The 19,973-nt window shown below is 38.6% G+C and overlaps 1 protein-coding gene across 13 annotated transcripts in view; it reads right to left on the bottom strand.

Annotated features, from left to right (window-relative positions):
- Positions 1–19,973, bottom strand: part of SGIP1 (SH3GL interacting endocytic adaptor 1) — a 220,262-nt gene that overhangs the window by 35,126 nt on the left and 165,163 nt on the right. For 5 of the 13 annotated variants that reach the window (XM_014585341.2, XM_006171378.3, XM_006171385.3 and 2 more), the window contains one exon: positions 15,255–15,314. The exons of 3 other annotated variants lie outside the window; for them this stretch is intronic. In XM_014585341.2, coding sequence (XP_014440827.1) covers positions 15,255–15,314 — 60 coding nt within the window. Of the gene's footprint in view, positions 1–15,254; positions 15,315–16,454; positions 16,521–19,973 lie in introns of all 13 variants that reach the window. 5 more of the 13 variants (XM_006171377.3, XM_006171379.3, XM_006171380.3 and 2 more) reach the window with 1 other exon arrangement.

Genomic DNA, 19,973 nt, shown 5'->3' with positions numbered 1-19,973 from the left:
GTCTCTCTCCGGTGAGGGCACATGCTCTCTAGCAAAAACAAAACAAAACAAAACAGAACAAAAAAATACGTCTGTCAAAAATTCTCAGCTGACTTTCAAGAAAGTTGTTTCCTTTGTGGCAATTTCTAAATAAACTCTGAAAAACTAAAGATGACAAAATTTTGGAATTTTTGATGCGTTATAAAATTAAACCAACACAAAATAACAAAAAGGGGTTGAGATTATTAGCATGTGGAGTAAAAAGCACCAAGCCACTGTAATATCGACCACAACTACCGATGGCCAGAACGAATTCAGATGTACCTGTAGATTCTAAATAATGAAATAGATTTAGATTCAGTTTCTGACGGTTTTACTGAAGCTAGTGGTTTGTACTTTATTGTTGTCGTAAAAAAATGCTTTTCCATGTTTACAGATAATTTTTCATCTGAAAACTTGTTAAACCAGTGGAGCATATTTCAACAAATGGTTTCTTGGGATTGAGTAAATGCAACACATATATTTGTGTGTGTGTGTGTGCGCACGTGTATGTGTATGTGTGTATACAGAGCCTTTTCTTTAGGAATTTTCACCAAAACATTAAAAATGTTATTTCCATTAATTTCTAAAGAGTGTGATTTTGGGGGATATTACTCTTTTATTTACTCTTTTCCACAATGAGATTTTGTTGTTGTTGTTGTTTGCCACAAGGCTCGTGCACTTGCTGGAGAGAGAGGAGAGAGAGGAGAGAGAGGAGAGAGAGAGAGAGAGATAGAGAGAGAGGGGGGGAGAGAGAGGGGAGAGAGAGAGGAGAGAGAGAGAGAGAGAGAAGAGGAGAGGAGAGGAGAGGAGAGGGGAGGGGAGAGGAGAGGAGAAAGTGAGAAATAGCCCCTCAGGGGGCATGGCCATCCCACAATCTCTTCTCGTCTATTCTTCTATCAGGATTTTAGGAACACACACACACACACACACACACACACACACACACACACACAAACGGAATGATTTTCAAGCCACCATGACCAGGGCTTAAACTGCAGTTGGCCAAGTGGGTCCAGTGCCTTAACCACTATGCCTCCTACTGGCCCCCACATTTAGCTTTTAAAGGTATTTTGCTTAAATTGGTCTTATAATCAGGTCCTGCTGTTGCAGTGCATGGGGCTGAGACCCTGCTGCTTGGCTGGCTGAAGCCACATGGGGGGCTGGATTCAAAAGGCCGGGGGCAGTGGCCGGTGCCTGTGATCTCGGCTACTCAGAAGGCAGCAAGCAGGAGGACCACGACAAGTGAAAGTCTGTTCAGAACACCACAGCCATACATACACACACAGAAGGAAAACAATTATGGTCAGAATAAAGCAAATTACGAGCGATTTTCAAATACTTTGTGACAGCAAGGGGATATATATTATCACATGTTAAAATAGAAGAATTTATAATTATATACTGTATGATAATATAGACTATATAAACACATGAACACACATAGAGTCACATTCACATGAAAAACTTAGAACTGAAATAATAATAACAGTGGTTATCAATTATTCAAGTATAGACAATTTTATTTATACTTCTCTGGTTTTCCAAGTTTTATGTAATATGTATGCATTACTTTTGATATTGTGGCAAAATATTTTAAGTAGACATTGGAAATTATTTTGGGATAACATTGATGTCCCCATATTTATCCTTCCTTTATTTCTTGAATGGTTTCTTAGAGTTAAAGAGTGGATGCTGGAGAGTTTGAGTAGTGTTGAAGGTTATTCTCAAGAGGAGGCTGATATCTATGAATGGAGAAGCAAGAAGAATGCTGTCTGCCCTCGTCTAACTGCCTGAAAGTCTGCAATTTGAGCTGCGTGTTTCAAGGGGAATGGGGCTGTAAGTAATGTTCAAAAAAAAGGTAAAATCTAAGATAAGAGTAACCAACATTAAATAACTTATTCTTCCTCTTCCTGGACTCTTCCTCCACAGTGACAGTTGCAATTCCACCAAAACATGTTTGGAAATTAATATGCCCCTGCTCCCTTGTGACATTTCTTCAGAGTAATCTTTTGTGTTTTCTTAGAGGCATATTTCAAGCTTTTAAATCAGACCTTAGGGGAAGTCATGCTGTAATTACCCTGAAAGTAAAACTAAGAAACACAATCATAAAAAGCACACCCCACCTGTGTGAATGTGTGCCAAGAGGAAGTGAGACCATGTTCACTTGTGTCCTGGTGACTCAGTGAAGCAGAACCTGTAGAATAGGGGAGCCAGACCACAGATCTCCTGTCTGCTGCTAGCATGTGCCCTTGGAGAAATGATAACCACACATACGGTGCAAATTAGTTGAAAACACAATAGGGTTACAATTTTAAGAGGGATGAGTTATCTTTTTGTTTTTATTTATTTATTCAATAAGTGAGAGGGACAGAGAGATGACACCCCAACAAGGTCCCAATGCTGCAATCCAACCTCAGCCTCAGTCAGACTTAGATCATGGTCATGTGTATACTGGCATATCAAGGACTTGAACTGGGAACCTTCCCATGTGGGTCAGTCTTGCAGAGTGTTGTCTTTTACCACTTCGCCACTGTCTATTTGCAGTTTGTCTTAGTGCCTTAACTTAGTGGCTCTAAATCAATCTTTGATTTAACAAATAAAGCAATTAATGTAAAATTCTCAGTTCATATTAAGTATTCATTGATGTTAATTTGTATTTTAGGAAACCATTATGTTTGTCTAGTACATTATAGTTTGCAAAGTCCTTTCTCAAGCAACTGCCTAAAATATGTTTGGGGTGGGAACCAGCAGTTAGCGTAATGGCTATGTCGCTGGACTCCCATGTAGTCGACCGCGGTTCACGTCCCGGACCTGGTGGCTTAAAACTCACGCTGGGCACGTGTACATGAGTGCCCAAGATCCTGAGAGGAGAATGTAGGAGAAGGGATTGTGGCGTGACCACCCCCTCTGGGGGGTGATTTCTTGCTTTCTGTCTCTCTGTCTCTCTCTGTCTTCCTGGCGAGCGCACGCGCCTTATAGCGAAAACCTCTCAAAAAAAAAAAAAAAAAAAAAAAAAAAAAAAAAGAAAGAAAGAAAGAAAGAAAGAAAGAAAATATGTTTGGGGTGTATGTGGAGTTGACTAAGGATCTCCATTCCAAACACATAAAAGTGCTTAGAAATGGGAGATTCTCCTGAGTCTTGACATTATCTCTTTGAATCATTCATATACTTTTTTCATTTATTTATGTCAGCTCTCCTCTCTGGGGTAGTTGAGATTCATAAAAAGAATATTTTGTAGGGAAGAAGGCACCTAAATTTGTGGAAGCTCTTCTTAGAAAACACATAGAAGACACATAATAAGAGCAAAAGTTATTGAGGTCATTAGACAGTCACTGCATGACAAAGGCCCAGAACCATTCAAAAGTGAAAGTAGTTCCCCCTGGGGATTCTTGGCTTTCTCAGGAAGTTTGAAATTACCTGTCATATCTGCTGAAATGCCATGATTTACAAATCCATTAATAAAAGAGATGGTAACAGATTTTTTTTTTCCCATTGCCCATTAGCATTAACACAGAACCCTGAGGAGTAGACTGCCAGGCAGATCATTAGTCTCAACAAGTCATCTCTAATGACAGGCTCTGGTAGAGGCAGGGGGTATACAGCAGGGAGGTGGCATTATGCTTCCAAATCATTCTCTTGCTCCATAAGCAACAGAGGAAAGATTGCTCGTTGTCCCTGCTAACAAGGAGGGAAGCCATGTAGCAACTCAAAGCAGGTCAGGCTGTCAGATGTTTTATGTGGAAGAGGACGAAAATGCTACAACTCTTCTCTAAAGCAGGCAATAGCTAAAAACATAGCCATGTTACAAGTAAGGGGTGTGGGGTGTTAGACAATAGTAGTAATAGCTAATATTGGGTTTTCAGCAAAAAGGCATCATGTCTTTTCTGACAACCCAATATTTATTGAATGCTTTACATGCACATACTCAGTGCTTGACTTTAATCTTGACCACAACTCTAAGAAATAGGTGTCATTGGGAACCAGCAGTTAGTGTAATGGCTATGTCGCTGGACTCCCACGTAGTCCACTGCGGTTCGCATCCCAGACCCGGTGGCTTAAAACTCACACCGGGCGCGTGTGCGTGCGTGCCCAAGATCCCGGGAGGAGAATGGAGGAGAAGGGATTGTGGCGTGACCATCCCCCCTGGGGGGTGATTTCTTGCTTTCTGTCTCTATGTCAGAGACATGCGCCCTATAGCAAAAATCTCTCCAAAAAAAAAGAAATAGGTGTCAGTATTCCAATTTCCAGAGGAAGAAACTAGGATTTGAGGATAACTAACTTGCCTAAAGTCATACATTCTGTTGAGGCTGTAACTCAGACCCAGAAGGCTTATTTCAGAGCCCACGAATACACACACACACACACACACACATTTCTCTTCCCTTTTCAGTCTCTCTGATACATAAAATATATATTCCATATATTTTTCTCTTTTTATCTACAGATATTTACACGTGTGTGCACATGTTCTAATATCTAGGATAATACCAAATATACCTTGAGGTTAACAATTACATATTATGTAAGATTTTTATATTAGAGCTCTAATGCAGCAACGTTTTTTATTGCTTCAAAGCGGACTTTATGTAGGTTTAAATGTCACTCTCATTTCTTCCAAGGTCAGAGAAGTTTCCCTGATGGGTACCTCCAAAGTATCCTGTCTCCGTAATGGTAATATTCTGTATTGCATCTACAGCTTCATGTCTGGCATCTGTGTCCTACAAAGATCGGGGCATGTCTGTCTGGCTCACTGCTGTAAGTCCAATACTTTTCCTGGTACCACACACGTAGCAAGCACTCATCATGCATCAGTTTACTGAACGAATATAGCCATGAATAACATCTGTCCTGGTAGCCATCTTCTCAAAACCTTACTCTACACATTTGTTCATTATTTTTACTAGTAGATATTGCAGTTAGTAAGCATGGACAAACTTAGCATTTTGCTGTATACCCCTCTGAATTATTTTTGTACACATACAGAGAAACATAAAGACAATCTTGATTCCTGTTACAGAATGTTAACTGTATGTACATCTAGGCATATGCATGTTGAAGCTACCATAAAAAAATAAGTTCTGCAACATCATTAATAGGACAACTAATTCCTTTCCTTGAACATGAGATACATATGTAAGATATGATGGGAGAAGGGAGGAAATGAATGTTTTTCTCAAGAGCTCCTACCACATGAAAAAAGAAACATACTCTGTGAAAAACATTGTTTTTCTATTTATAAGCAAAGAAATACAAAGTTTGTTACTCATTTATTTTTAAAGAGGATGTAAGTCATTTCATTGCTATTTGATGTATATAACAAATATTAACAATTCCTTGCGTTTCAATGGTTTATGTGTTTGTGTCAGAAAGAAAAAGGAGAGAGAAGAGAAGATTACACAATAGCTGAGGAGTGCAAATACCCAAGAAGACTAAAGCTTTGCTGGACAGAAGCAGCAGAATATCTCCATACTAACATGTATTTGCAATAATAGCCATCTCAAAGCTGGTATTTTTTCCTAGGCATGACGTCTGTAATTTTCCTATCTTATGCTCTGGGTGTCATACTTAGAGTGCTACTGGTTTTCCAGTTAGGCTTGGATATGAACAATTAAGAGACAACAGTTCCGCACAATATCTAGTTCATTAATACAGAGTGTCTTTAGGAAGTTCGTGGACAATATGTATCATGAGAAAATTATTCATGAATTTCAGGGTTTTTTTTTTTTTTGCACAAGAATAATACTTTAATGCCACAACTTTTTGAATTCCTGTACAAGTAGATAGCCATTGAATATCATGTATTTAAAATTAATCACTAGGGCCAGCAGGAGGCATGGTGGTTGAAGTGCTGGACTCCCACATGGCTGACTGTGGTTTGAATGCCAGACCTGATGGCTTGCTTTCTTGCTTTCTCACTTTCTTTCTCTCTGATGAGGACAGAAGCAGCAGAATATCTCCATACTAACATGTATTTGCAATAATAGCCATCTCAAAGCTGGTATTTTTTCCTAGGCATGACGTCTGTAATTTTCCTATCTTATGCTCTGGGTGTCATACTTAGAGTGCTACTGGTTTTCCAGTTAGGCTTGGATATGAACAATTAAGAGACAACAGTTCCGCACAATATCTAGTTCATTAATACAGAGTGTCTTTAGGAAGTTCGTGGACAATATGTATCATGAGAAAATTATTCATGAATTTCAGGGTTTTTTTTTTTTTTGCACAAGAATAATACTTTAATGCCACAACTTTTTGAATTCCTGTACAAGTAGATAGCCATTGAATATCATGTATTTAAAATTAATCACTAGGGCCAGCAGGAGGCATGGTGGTTGAAGTGCTGGACTCCCACATGGCTGACTGTGGTTTGAATGCCAGACCTGATGGCTTGCTTTCTTGCTTTCTCACTTTCTTTCTCTCTGATGAGTGCATGTGCTCTATAGAAAATTTTAAAATATAATAATAATAATGAAACTAAATAAATAATTCTAAAAAATGCATGCATCACTATATTTGTGTGGCTATTTAGAGTAGAATAAAGTGAGTTCTAAGTTACAATGTGTTCTTTTTCCAATATGGATCTTGAACACAGGCACATCCCAAAGTTAAACCCTCACTTCTATGGATTCAGCCCTCAACTCTAAGCAGCCTACTCCCAAATACCCACAGTCCATTTACTCTTGGATGCACTACATGGATGATGTGTAAGAACTCGAACCTGAGAGGTATCCAAAGCAATTCATTCTTCCTAACCCAATCTACTGCTCTTGTAGACTCCTTTCTTCTGACTAATAATAGCGCCCTTCTTGCTGGGTCTCGGGATGGAAACTCTGGAGTCAGCTTTCACTCCTTTCCACAGTCTGCGGATGTCAAATGTTTTTATGTCAGTGATGTTTTCCAAATCTCTCCCTGAAAATGATACAAGCCTGCCCCTGACTACTTCTCCTGAACTGCTTCAGTGAATCCCCACATTCTTCCTGACTCAAATCCTGCAGAGCAAAGGTGATCATATCACTTCCTGTCTTCAAAAAAAAAATTCCATATTCTACCTTGTGTGTCATTGCAATGCACTTTCCTTCTTTCAGTATTTGAAGCTCTTTAGAATAGGATCTCTACTTCCTTTTGGGATCATCTTTTAAAACACCTCTCACCTCATTCAGTGTTTATCATTCCTGAATACCACCTAGATATTACTTCCTTCTAATACATTTGCTAGTTATTCGTTCAAATGAAAACATTCTTAACTTTTAGAAGTCCTCCTTCTTCTTTAGTATTGGTCGTTAACTCAAGTCTGTTTTCTTACAAGAAGTTATCAGAGAGTTTTCCCAGTTAAAACCTATCTTTTTATACTTCTCTAGAATGTTTTTACAATCGTATTATGGCATTTACTACAATATGACTCTTATAGGCCATACTGATCTCTTGCATTTCTTGTGGATTCTGGGAAGGTATAAGCCATGTCATTTTACCCCATAGTTCTTACTAGGTTCTTATAGCCAAGAAGAGTTCAGGGATGCTTATGAACCACTGAATGAAGAATTAAATGAGTGAATATTTAAAAACGTTTCTGTTGACCCTATTTTCCTTGTCCTGCCCTAAGGAACTGTTTAACTTATGCTTCAGTTTTAAAACTGTTTACACATAGCAACGCTTCTTTTCAGGGCTTGATGTTTTGTGCTGTTCTTGTTAACTCTCCACTTGGTTACTCTAATCAGATGAAAAAATCTCATCCTATAATATACTTTGGCACCTAGGCAAGTGTGGATATAGACTCAGGGCTCATCTCTTCCTCTCTGTGGAGTCAAAGCCTGCAATTCTGAGCAAAGTACAGGCTGTCCAACCTTTACATATTTTAAACTTACTAGATTTTGTTCAATTCTTCTGAGAAACATATTCAGAAACAACAGTATATTTGAGAACATCATGACCATAAGAGGAAGAAAATATTCCATTAGCAAGTCTGATAGAGATACAAGAAGCTCCTGGGCTTGGTCATCCATGGGGAACTAAAAGGTCACTTTAGAGACTAGAAAAATGTAAGAAATAGGAAACAAAATGCATCCTGCACACAGCATCTCTTTAATCTCTTTCCTTAATTTTACTTATTCAGTTTGAATGCAATTTTAAAGTATGAATACTAAAAATATTTCATATTCTCTATGTTAATAAAAATAGCTGTCTTATTTGATTTGAGTTTTTCCCAATTATCCTATTAGGTGGGTATTATACCTTCCACATTTAACAATGATGAACATGGCCCAGCCTCATGCTGCAGTCAACAGCAAACTGAACTATAGTGCCGGAAGCCACGTGGCTGACTGACCTTGGGTTGGATCCCCAGGTCAGCCTAGAAATGTTCTAGGCACATGCATGTAAACTGAAAATCTGAATAGCTAGAGGGCTGGTGAAAGGAGACTGTGGCATGATAAGATACCTTGGAGGGTTCTCCTCCTCTCTCTCTAGTGTGTGTGCATGTGCTCTGTTTCATGAACAAAACAGAATGATAAAACAGGGACTCAAAGACATTAAATGCTCAAAAATTACAATTATTGACTGCACAGTCAAGACTTAACAAATTGTAGTGGTTAGGAATATCTGTTTTACAACTTAATGCTATTTGCTCCTGAATCAATTTACCCACTATCTGTGTTATCTTGGAAAAGTAACCTAAATTCTCAGGGCCTCGCTCTGTTTATTTATGTGTAAAATGTGAATAATAATACTACCTACTTTTTTTTTCTTTCTTGGAGAGATTTTTGCTATAGGGCTTGTGTACTTGCTGGAAAAACAGAGAGACAGATAGTGAGAAATCATCACCTAGGGGGGATGGCCACACCACAATCTCTTCTCTATTCATTTCTCAGGATCTTGGGCACACATGCACATGTGTCCAGTGTGAGTTTTAAGCCACCGGGTCTGGGACTTTAACGATGGTCAACTATGTGGGAGTCCAGTGACATAACCATTATGTCATCTGCTAGTCCCAATAGTACCCACTTTTTATAGCCACTATGAGGATTACATGAACTTGTAGGTGGTCCATTGTAAGGCCTCATCAGTGATAATGCATCAGCAGCAGCTCCCCAAATATGTTGAATCCAAACAAAATGATATTTTCACTAACTGAGATTTGGGATAGAAGCTACCTCCTACTTTTAAGTTTTGTTTATAAATATTAAACTGTATAGAATTCTGAACATTGATTTAGTCTAAGGCTATTCACAAAATTTGGCTTAACATCAGGTTAGAAACAGGGAACACTTTGCCGGATTTTTATTTTATCACCAGCCTGACAGTTGTACACTAAACATCAGTGAGACAAGGCAACTGCCTTAAAAAGAAGGAAACTAAGTGAAATATCAGCATGTTGATCAATCTCAGAGATTTATAAAACTAGATAACTAACTTATTATTAAGAATCAAAGTGAATACTAAAACTCTCAGCATATTTGCCTGGGAGAATATTTTCCAGGTTCAGAACCACTTTAATCTTCTTAACAGGTTTAGCCTATTTTTTAAAAAAAGAACTTCCTGTGACCTTCAGCTATTTTAATATAAAGGATTTTGCATTTCATATTTACAATACAGTAGACATAAAAAATTCAGAACACCTAAGGAATGTGATTTTAATATTTTTAATGAAGACAGTCTTGTATCACTGTTTTTATATTTCTATTTTGTTTTCCCAACCTGGTTGTACTTAACACTGTGATTTACAGAGTACGAACTCAATTACTTTACTATGTTATTAATTGAAAAGGGTCTTTAGTGGGATAGGTATAATAAGCGAACACTTTCCATTTGAAAAATACTGCAAATTTGGCAATGGAGTTTCTTTTGCTCAAAGTTAGTTACACCTTCTAATTTTTCTTTCTTTAATGATTTAGAAATGAATGAATTACATCCATGTGGCTACACTTGAAAAATTTGACCTTTTCATATCTTCTAGGACTTTCTTACTATGTCAGAGCAAGGAAAGTTGAGTGTGTATGCCTATGATTGTGGCTTATCAATGACTAAGTAAGGATATTTAATAACATGTGTAGGAAGGTCAGACATTTAAAGAGTCCAAGAGCAAAGCTTTTCACAGAGACTACATAATTTCCCTTCCAGAAACATATTTTTTTGTTTCTACCTGGGGATTAATTTGAATAAAAGAAAGCCTGATTATAGGCCTGGGCTATTGGACTGAGTGAGAATAAAAAGGACATGAGAATAGAGGTCTCAGTGAGGTAAAAAATAAGGAATAATCCCTGAGAATTAAGAGCACTGGGAAGTTAGGAGAGTAGAGAAAAGCCCTTACTGTGCCAAAGACTGAATTAGATCTTGTTTTCATAGTAGGTCAAGGTGATAGAGCAGAGTGATTTCCAGCTAAGTGGCCCAAGTTTAAATCCTTTCTCTCTCTCCCTGACTGCGTGACCTTGTAAAAATTATATTATCTGAATCTCAATTTCTTCATCAGTGAATTGTGCAGATGAAAAAAGATAATACATGGAAAGCATAATACTTTGTATGTAGCGAGTGCTCAGATGTTTGCTATTATTATTTAATTCTTATATTTTTAGGTACCCTATTTAAAATGGCAACCCCCAATATGTTCCATTCTTCTGACAGATTTTACTTTTTTCTGTAGAACTCATTTCCAACTCTCTCTATATATTTTATTTATTTATTCTCTCTCTTTTTGTCTCTCTTTCTTTTAATTGCCAGAAGGCACATGCACTCTCCAGAGCACAGAGAGAGAAAGCACATCCCGGGACCAGTAGTTAACGTAATGTCTATGTCGCTGGACTCCCATGTAGTCGACCGCGGTTTAAGTCCCAGACCCGGTGGCTTAAACTCACGCTGGGCGCATGTGCGTGCTTGCCCAAGATCCTGAGAGGAGAATGGAGGAGGTGAAGGGATTGTAATGTGGCCATCCCCCCGTGGGGTGATTTCTCGCTTTCTGTCTGTCTCTCTGTCTTTCTGGTGAGCGCTCACACCTTATAGCAAAAACCTTTCCAAAAAAAAGCACATCCCAATAAGGCATGCTCACATTGCTATTCATTTGCCTCCATTCCTCCTTTCTGTCACAATTTTGGACACGTACACACACACACAAGGACATGAGAATAGAGGTCTCAGTGAGGTAAAAAATAAGGAATAATCCCTGAGAATTAAGAGCACTGGGAAGTTAGGAGAGTAGAGAAAAGCCCTTACTGTGCCAAAGACTGAATTAGATCTTGTTTTCATAGTAGGTCAAGGTGATAGAGCAGAGTGATTTCCAGCTAAGTGGCCCAAGTTTAAATCCTTTCTCTCTCTCCCTGACTGCGTGACCTTGTAAAAATTATATTATCTGAATCTCAATTTCTTCATCAGTGAATTGTGCAGATGAAAAAAGATAATACATGGAAAGCATAATACTTTGTATGTAGCGAGTGCTCAGATGTTTGCTATTATTATTTAATTCTTATATTTTTAGGTACCCTATTTAAAATGGCAACCCCCAATATGTTCCATTCTTCTGACAGATTTTACTTTTTTCTGTAGAACTCATTTCCAACTCTCTCTATATATTTTATTTATTTATTCTCTCTCTTTTTGTCTCTCTTTCTTTTAATTGCCAGAAGGCACATGCACTCTCCAGAGCACAGAGAGAGAAAGCACATCCCGGGACCAGTAGTTAACGTAATGTCTATGTCGCTGGACTCCCATGTAGTCGACCGCGGTTTAAGTCCCAGACCCGGTGGCTTAAACTCACGCTGGGCGCATGTGCGTGCTTGCCCAAGATCCTGAGAGGAGAATGGAGGAGGTGAAGGGATTGTAATGTGGCCATCCCCCCGTGGGGTGATTTCTCGCTTTCTGTCTGTCTCTCTGTCTTTCTGGTGAGCGCTCACACCTTATAGCAAAAACCTTTCCAAAAAAAAGCACATCCCAATAAGGCATGCTCACATTGCTATTCATTTGCCTCCATTCCTCCTTTCTGTCACAATTGGACACGTACACACACACACACACACACACACACACACACACAAGTGCTTGGCATGTTTTTCAAAGCTTTTGGAGCTGAGTCTCAAACAGTGGTTAACCATGTTAGATTCAGTTCCCTTAACTGCTGTACTATGAGGCTAGTGGTATTGTCGTATTTTTAACCTTCTGCATTAGCATTATGGTTACAGGGCTTCTTTCTGTTTTATTAACTACTGACTAGGAGGGCTTAGGACAGTGTTAGCACAGAGCAGGCCCTCAAAAATGATTGTTGAATGAAAGAATCATTGCTTAATCTAGTTCCTGGTATATGAGAAGGAAGTAAAGTTGTTAGTGATGGAATAGCCAAAATGAGACTTACTAGTGGGAACCACTTGAAGGGTGTGGCCAGAGCTGTGGGTTACTGAGTAGAGCAGAAGGATGTTGTTAGAGCTGAAGAAGCCAAGAGGCCTTGGAGGCAGTGGGTTGGGTGGGTCACCCACATAGAATCTTTAGGAAATGCCCTAAGGTTAGCTGTCAACAACAATCAGGAGTGTAGAGGGTAGAATTATCAGATGGTTATTTAGTTTAGGGGGATATTTTGACATGGGAATCTTTCTTTTCTTCTACATTCCCTGAATGAAGAACTGAAGGTAATGATGATGTTAACAAATATGGGTGAATAAGAGTGCCCTAGAAAAATATGCCAGAAGTGTTATTCACGGGCCAGCAGGTGGTGTAGTGGTTAAGTGTAGTGGTTAAGACTCCTACAGGCTGACAGTCCTGGATCTGACAGCTTGAAAGTCAAGTTGGGCGTGTGTATGTGCATGCCCAAAGTCCCAGGAGGAGAACGGAGGAGGAGGGATTTTAGTGTAGCCATTGTCCCTGAGGGGTGACCTCTCACTTTCCCCTCTCACTGGCTGTCTCTGTCTCCCTCTGGTGAGTGCATGTGCCCTATGGTAAAAACCTTAAAAAAAATATGTTGAATGACAGTCTTTTTGGAGTATAAGACTTTAGGTGGGGTCATTATTCTCAAAGTAATTTAAAATGTCACCATTTCTATCACCACAGCCCCCAAAATTTCTTCCATTTTTGCACTAAAAATACCTGCAACTAATTATGCATAAATGATGAGACAAGGAGAAAGAGAGAGAGAGAGAGAGAGAGAGAGAGAGAGAGAGAGATTGAGAGAGAGAGAGAGCAAACTCCACAGGCTACTGATGCTTTCATCTTCTGTCAACCTCAGCCAGCCCTGGATCAGAGACATGCACATGCCCAGGGTATTCTAGGAGGTCTCTGGATGTGAACCCAGGACATTCTCATATGGGTCAGCCTCACAGAGCTTTGTGTTGTTCTGCTGGCCTACTATCCAGCATCTCTTAAAGCTTCTCTAGAGGTGGACTTTAACATACTTTTATCCACACAAGCATTTCCTGGGAAGACAAATAGGGCCACACACATTCATGAAGTGGCTATTCAGAACACAGTTCCTCAGAAGCCTCACCTTTACTTCCCAGTTTGAACAAAGTCCAAGATAAAGGTACCAATATACTAAGGATTTCAACTCATTTCTATTAAAACTCTTTCTAGCATGACTTCTCTTAGCTCACATTTTTCTTTTTTTTTAATTTTTAAAAGAGAGATTTTTAGTATAGGGTGCATGTGCTCCCTGGAGAGACAGAGAGAGAAACAGAGAGACAGAGAGATTTAACGAGAAAATTGAGGAGGAGACAAGTTTGTGTACTTTGTATTTTGTTTATCACAAAATTAATGACCTGAGGCAATGAAGGCTGACACCCATGGAAAACACTAGTTTACTCTCTCTCTTTATTTATTTATTTATTTTTTTGAGAGGTTTTTGCTATAGGGCGCATGTGCTTGTCAGACAGACAGAGAGAGACAGAGAGACAGAAAGCAAGCAATCACCCGCCCCCTGGGAGGATGACTATGCCGCAATCCCTTCTCCTCCATTCTCCTCTTGGGATCTTGGGCACACACGCACACGTGCCCGGTGTGATTTTTAAGCCACTGGGTCCGGGACTTGAACCGTGGTCGACTACATGGGAGTCCAGTGACATAGCCATTATGCTAACTGCTGGTCCCATAATTTACTCTCTTCTGATGACTGTTCTTCTACTTGTTTTCTATTCATGCCAAGACAAGGCATCAAGGTATCAGAAAAACCTGAATTCACACCATCGCTCCTACTGTAAGCTACGCTTGTCTGAACTAAAGACTCCCATCTCCAAGACACTCTTAAAGGAAAATTAACCATGGAGAGAAAAAAGCCTACATTACATGAATGATATATCAGCTCTTCTGATTTTTAAAACTTCATTAAAATACACATACATGTCAAGAAAAAAATTTCTTATAAAACACAAAGACAAGTTCAAAATTTAGGCTTGTTTTTAGAGTATCCTATTTTTCAACCAACTTTTAATCAGTAGATAAATTTAGCCATTTCAAATGGTAGCGAGCAGGCGCTTATGTGATAAATCTTACATATAAGATAGTTAAGTTAAATTACTTTATTTTTCCCACCATTAGTTTATGTGGGCCACTTTATTAAATGCTTGTCCTGTTAAGATGAAAGTTTATCCTTAAAGCAGAATAGAACAAGTTATCAAACATGGAGGTTAGAGATTTGACATTATATTTACATATATTTTCCTTAATCATCCGAAGCGGCAAGTTCAGCCATAGTTGTCCATTTTATTGCTGTCATTCCAATCAGTTTCAGGAGGTACAGATCGACTTATTTAAATACTCCTTTTTTCCTTTCCCCATTTTTCTAATTTCCTATGCAGTATTCCTTGTCAGGGATCTATGCACATTTACATTTTACAGTGATGGATGTCATACCTAAATATCAATTATTCAGAGCAAAGTTAAATGCCAACACCAACCAAAAATGTCCTTCCATTTGTGACACTGCATTTGCAAGAGTTAGGAAAGAGCCCTGGTTGACAGAGTTAAGTTCCTTGGCCAGAAAAAGGTGTACTTTGTTTTTGTTTTGTTTTTCAATTGACTGGAGTTAATTAAGTCACTAATATTAGCTGAAAATTGGCTTTCACTTTAAAAATAGAATAATTAAAGATCATGTGCAAATCAAATTCACATCACATTTTCTTTAGTATGGAATATTGTCTAAGTAGCCATAGCATTTTTATATAGAAAGTGAGACCAGAACTTGTGATGAGAACTGGGATTTGGAAGTGCAGATGAGGAAAAAAGAGCGAAGGCAGTATACATCAGAATCTGGTATGCTATGTACTACTTACCTTCAAAAGTCAAATAAAACTTTCCTCTGTCAAACCAAACGAGGGAAGGCTGTTCATTCTCTGTATGGCCAGGAGTTGAAGCGGGATGGGAAAGGTTAAGGAGAGGGAGAGAGAAGGACACAATGTGAGTTACAGAGCAGGTCATTCATCTCACTATGGGGAAGGGTGGAGGCACTGCATGCCATTAGCGTGCAGGAGGAAGGGAAGGCCAGCAATCCAATTTTTTTTTTTTTTTTTTTTTTTTTGTTGAGGAAAAAAAAAACACACAAAGACTTGAAGCGGGATGGGAAAGGTTAAGGAGAGGGAGAGAGAAGGACACAATGTGAGTTACAGAGCAGGTCATTCATCTCACTATGGGGAAGGGTGGAGGCACTGCATGCCATTAGCGTGCAGGAGGAAGGGAAGGCCAGCAATCCAATTTTTTTTTTTTTTTTTTTTTTTTTTAGTTCAGGAAACAGAAAGCAAAGCAAAGCTATGGAGGCCTAACGGGATGGGCACGTGTTGTGGGTAGCTGGATACTTGATGCGTGTGTGCATGGAGCGGAATTCTTCCTGGCCATGCAGGGGCGTCAGCATATTTTAACTGCACTAATTTGGGCAAACGGTCATTCAGCAATTGCCGTATCCATTTCATCTTCAATGTCATCCCCTTCTATGTTTCCAAAAAGATAAACGTGGAGTTACAGGTTGTATTAAACGTTAGCTTAAGTTTAAATGACCACAGCATTGCATATCAATTTAAAGTTCGCGGAAGACGTCATACGCCTTCCGTCCCCTCCCCTGGAATCACCTTAGGCATCCAGACACAAAACACCCTTTACCTATGTACCAAAGAGAAAACAAGATTATTGATGGTGCTCTCTTCGTTTTCAGATGAAAAAGCAGTCACTGGACATGTGATTCTGAGCAGTTAAATTATTCCTTCCTTTGTAAATTCACAAAGCAATAGCATCTCACCTTTTTTTTTCAAACCTTTCACTGAGAAACTGTCATGCAACCTGCTGCTTTTTTTAGTGTTCACTTAAAAAAATTTTCAGTGGCATGAGTTCCACAATGAACAATAAATATCCAGGGTGCATCTGAGGGAGCTCGGACACTCATGAGGTGAGGAGCATGTCCATGAAGTTGATAGCATTCAGATGGATAATGGCTTGGATTCTGACAATCTAGAGATCTAAAGATCACTTGGCTAGCACCATACCTGCAGGCGTTTCACAGCGCCTTTCAAACGAGGGCAGTTTGTCATAAAAAACATCATCTTCTGACACTACGAACCAAAGAAACATAAACGAATGGAAAACGAAAACACAGGTACAAATCCCAAATGAAACTGAGCAGCACACTTTACCGATCGAAACATAGGAATGGTTTTGATGGAAAAAGGAAGCCAAACTTGAGACACTGGGATTGTGATTAGGATATAAAAATGTGATGTGCTTATTTCATGATGATTTTATGAGAAGAAATGAAAAGTTTAAAAAAAAATGCCAGGTTTTAGCATCGGTGAATTCAGTTGAAATCAGTTTCACAAGAAGTCTTGCCCCACTTTCTCAGGGAGTTGTTAAAGCCACTCTCATTAATAATTGACTTATGCAAGTATATTTCCCGCCAATGCAATTCTCAAGTGGCCAGACATATGTCTATCAACAAGAACCTCCTGACAGAGCCCTGACAGCTCACAGGATCACCCAGCAGGCACCTTCCCTGATGGGGAAAGAAAATGCTTTTAGTGTGCCTATAAAAAAGCAACAGTATATAAATCCAGAGGTCTGCATGAATGATCTCATTTTAATCTCGTTAATATCCAAATTCAATTTGCCTTGCACCTGTCTTTGATAGTTATGGACTGTTAATTTTGAATGGCATTATCATAATTCCACCTTTGGCTGTGGTACCCAGCTGTGGCTAAATGTCTTTGTAAATTGGTCACAATATCACGAATTGATACTCAGGCCTTCAACTGTTTTTGTTCTTTTCATGGTCTCTCTTCTCATCAATTAACAAATGCAGATAACTGGACTTTAACTTCATGGGTTAAAAAACTGCTCAATGCTATAGGTCATAATGGTGCCATTACAATTTAATAGAAAATGAAATAAAACCTGTACAAAGACCAGTAAGGGAGAATCCTACCTATAACATAGAGAAGCTATAGAAATAGAATACAATTAGGAAAACATGTATCATAGACAGTGTTCCTTAGAAAATACTCTATTAGCTTGCTTTCTAGATTTAGCAAGTAAGGAAGGGGAACTACTTTTTTGGTCAATGCTTAAGATTCTAGGATGTCACCTGTCAATCACAGTTCTGATTATACAGATGTCTTTGGTGGCTGAAACAAGGGAATGCAACTCCTATAATATTTATGGGAGCACTGGAGACAGACATTTAAACAAAATAACAAGGAAACAAAAAGGACTAAAATCAATGTGGGAATTCTTTTCTTGGGATCTAGAATATCTATTTTCAAAAGTCTACCTTTCTTTTTAGAATAATTGGCATTAATACAGTTTACCTGCCCTTTTTTTTTTATATATAAAGCTTATACAACTTGGAATTGCCACCCAGCCTGGAAAGACAAAGTCTTGGGGGGGGGGTATGCTATGGTTTAGATGCTATGGTTCCACTGCACTCCAAACACAAGTCACTTTTGTTCAAAGTACTGGATCAAAGGAAGCATCAAACTGCATTTTGGTGCCCTTAAAGGATTACTTTTTATTCATTACAGATCCCTGGGATGTTAAAGATGCAATTTAAGATAGATAATTACCAGTGGCAGAATATAATTAACAGTGAATTTGATAATGAAGAAAAAATATCTATTTCTAGTGGAATTCTGAGGAAGATTTTGCAAATATTGAAAAAAACCTAGTTACCCCATAGAAATGAGTAATAAAAATGGATATTTACAATTAGCAATAGCACTCCATTATCTCAATTGTTACTCTGTCTTAAAATATCTAGGAGGTTTTTTTTTTTTAACATAAAATAACCATTTTTCTATCCCCATAATATAAATAGAATATTTCCAAAATGATGTGGTAAAGATCCTGAGAGTTTTTTCTAGTGTGAAGAGAATTTACTGTATTTCATGGATTCTAAGATGTGCACTTTTTCACATTCTAACCTGAAAGAAATTGGAATGAGTCTTAATAACTAATGTGCTAAGAAAGCAGTGCATCTTGGTTCACATGCCAGCTTTTTCTCTTTTCAGTTATCTATACAATAAAGGTGCATTTGAAAATTAAAGGTGTCTTAGATTCAATAAAATACAGTGGTGTAGGAGCTCATCATTGACGGTGGCAGTCCACAGTGAATCCTGTTTTCTGCTGTGGCTTCAGATTTACTACTTCATAATCATAGCTCTCATAGATTTCATACCCAAAGTCCTTTAGGGACATTGTCTCATATGGTGTAGAAAGTTGAGGCTTGCTCTTAAAAATTGAGTTCTTGAATTCCTTTACACTTGGCTTATTAGTTCCCACTATACTTGCCCCAATTTTGCCTCAAACGCCATAGGAAGCGTCAAAAGTATTGTGGTGGTTGGAGGTCAATTTGAGTCATCAACCTCAGGGAATTCACTGCTGAAATTCTTTACCTCCCTCGAGCTATTTGACTACATTAAGTTGACATTCCGAGTCAGTCATGATTAGGCCTCTTGGTGTTGAAGAGCCAAAGCACATCTTTTCCAGAAAGACAGGAACAGTAATAATACACAAAGCTGCTGGACAGTCAGTCATCTGACAACGTGTCAACTTCAGAGAGAAGTGACTGTCAGGTGACTGCAGCAGGAGGAAATAGAGAAGAGGAGGGTGAGGAATTCAATGGGAAGATGAAAACCAAATAAAAATAACAGAACCAAACCGATGAAATCACTAAGCTCCTCTGCAGTGAAGCAATGTGAAGTTCTTCTGATGTGGCTATTTTTTTTTTTAACCCTTTAGTAGGTCATCGGGAAAGAACACATTCTAGATGTGTTTAGAAGCAAAGCTGCTGTCCAGGATTTGAGATTTCTGCAGCAGCGAGAATAGAAACTCATTGTACAAGACAAGGACATAGCTCAGATTTCCTATGTGTGCAGTTTTTGTCTAATGCACAGTGTCTAAATCACAGTGTCTAAATCACAGTGACTTGAAAAAATGTATGAAATAGCTCATCTGAGGTCATTTGGGGGTTCCCTTTCTGAGTGACAGTTCACTCTTCCTTTTATTTCTGAGCAGCATGGCAAATCCCATGGAGTAGGTAAAATAATCTTAAGGAAAAAAACAAAAATAAGAGAAGGAAAGAGAAGAATGGCTGTAGTGATTAAGGAGGATTAAAGAGATAGATTAAAAAAAAAAAAGGTTGGGATGCTACATAAAACGAACAAACAAAAACCAGAGAGAAAAGAATTAACAGGTATTGTAAAATAGGATGCCCTAATTTGCCCCAACTACGATGTGGACAATGAAAAGACTTAAATATCTGTCTTCTAATAAATCACACAAAATTAAATAACTGGCTATATTTTCACCAAATTTGACAGCTTCTTTTGGAATGGCCTGACTAAAAACATAGAGCTTGTGATGTAGTTGAAATTCTCTTTGGGGGCCTTAAGAGGAACACCTTAACTTAGTTCTCTGGGAAAACAGGTTGTTCTTCTCCAGAAAAGCTTTAGGCTTTGATTAAGCTACTTCTGACATGGGCAACTCTGAAGTTTGCTTGTCCATAAGTAGCAGCA

The sequence above is a fragment of the Tupaia chinensis genome, unplaced genomic scaffold, assembly GCF_000334495.1.
Source record: "Tupaia chinensis unplaced genomic scaffold, TupChi_1.0 Scaffold149502_1, whole genome shotgun sequence".
Lineage (NCBI taxonomy): Eukaryota > Metazoa > Chordata > Mammalia > Scandentia > Tupaiidae > Tupaia > Tupaia belangeri.
This window is presented reverse-complemented; position numbering and strand designations above follow the sequence as displayed.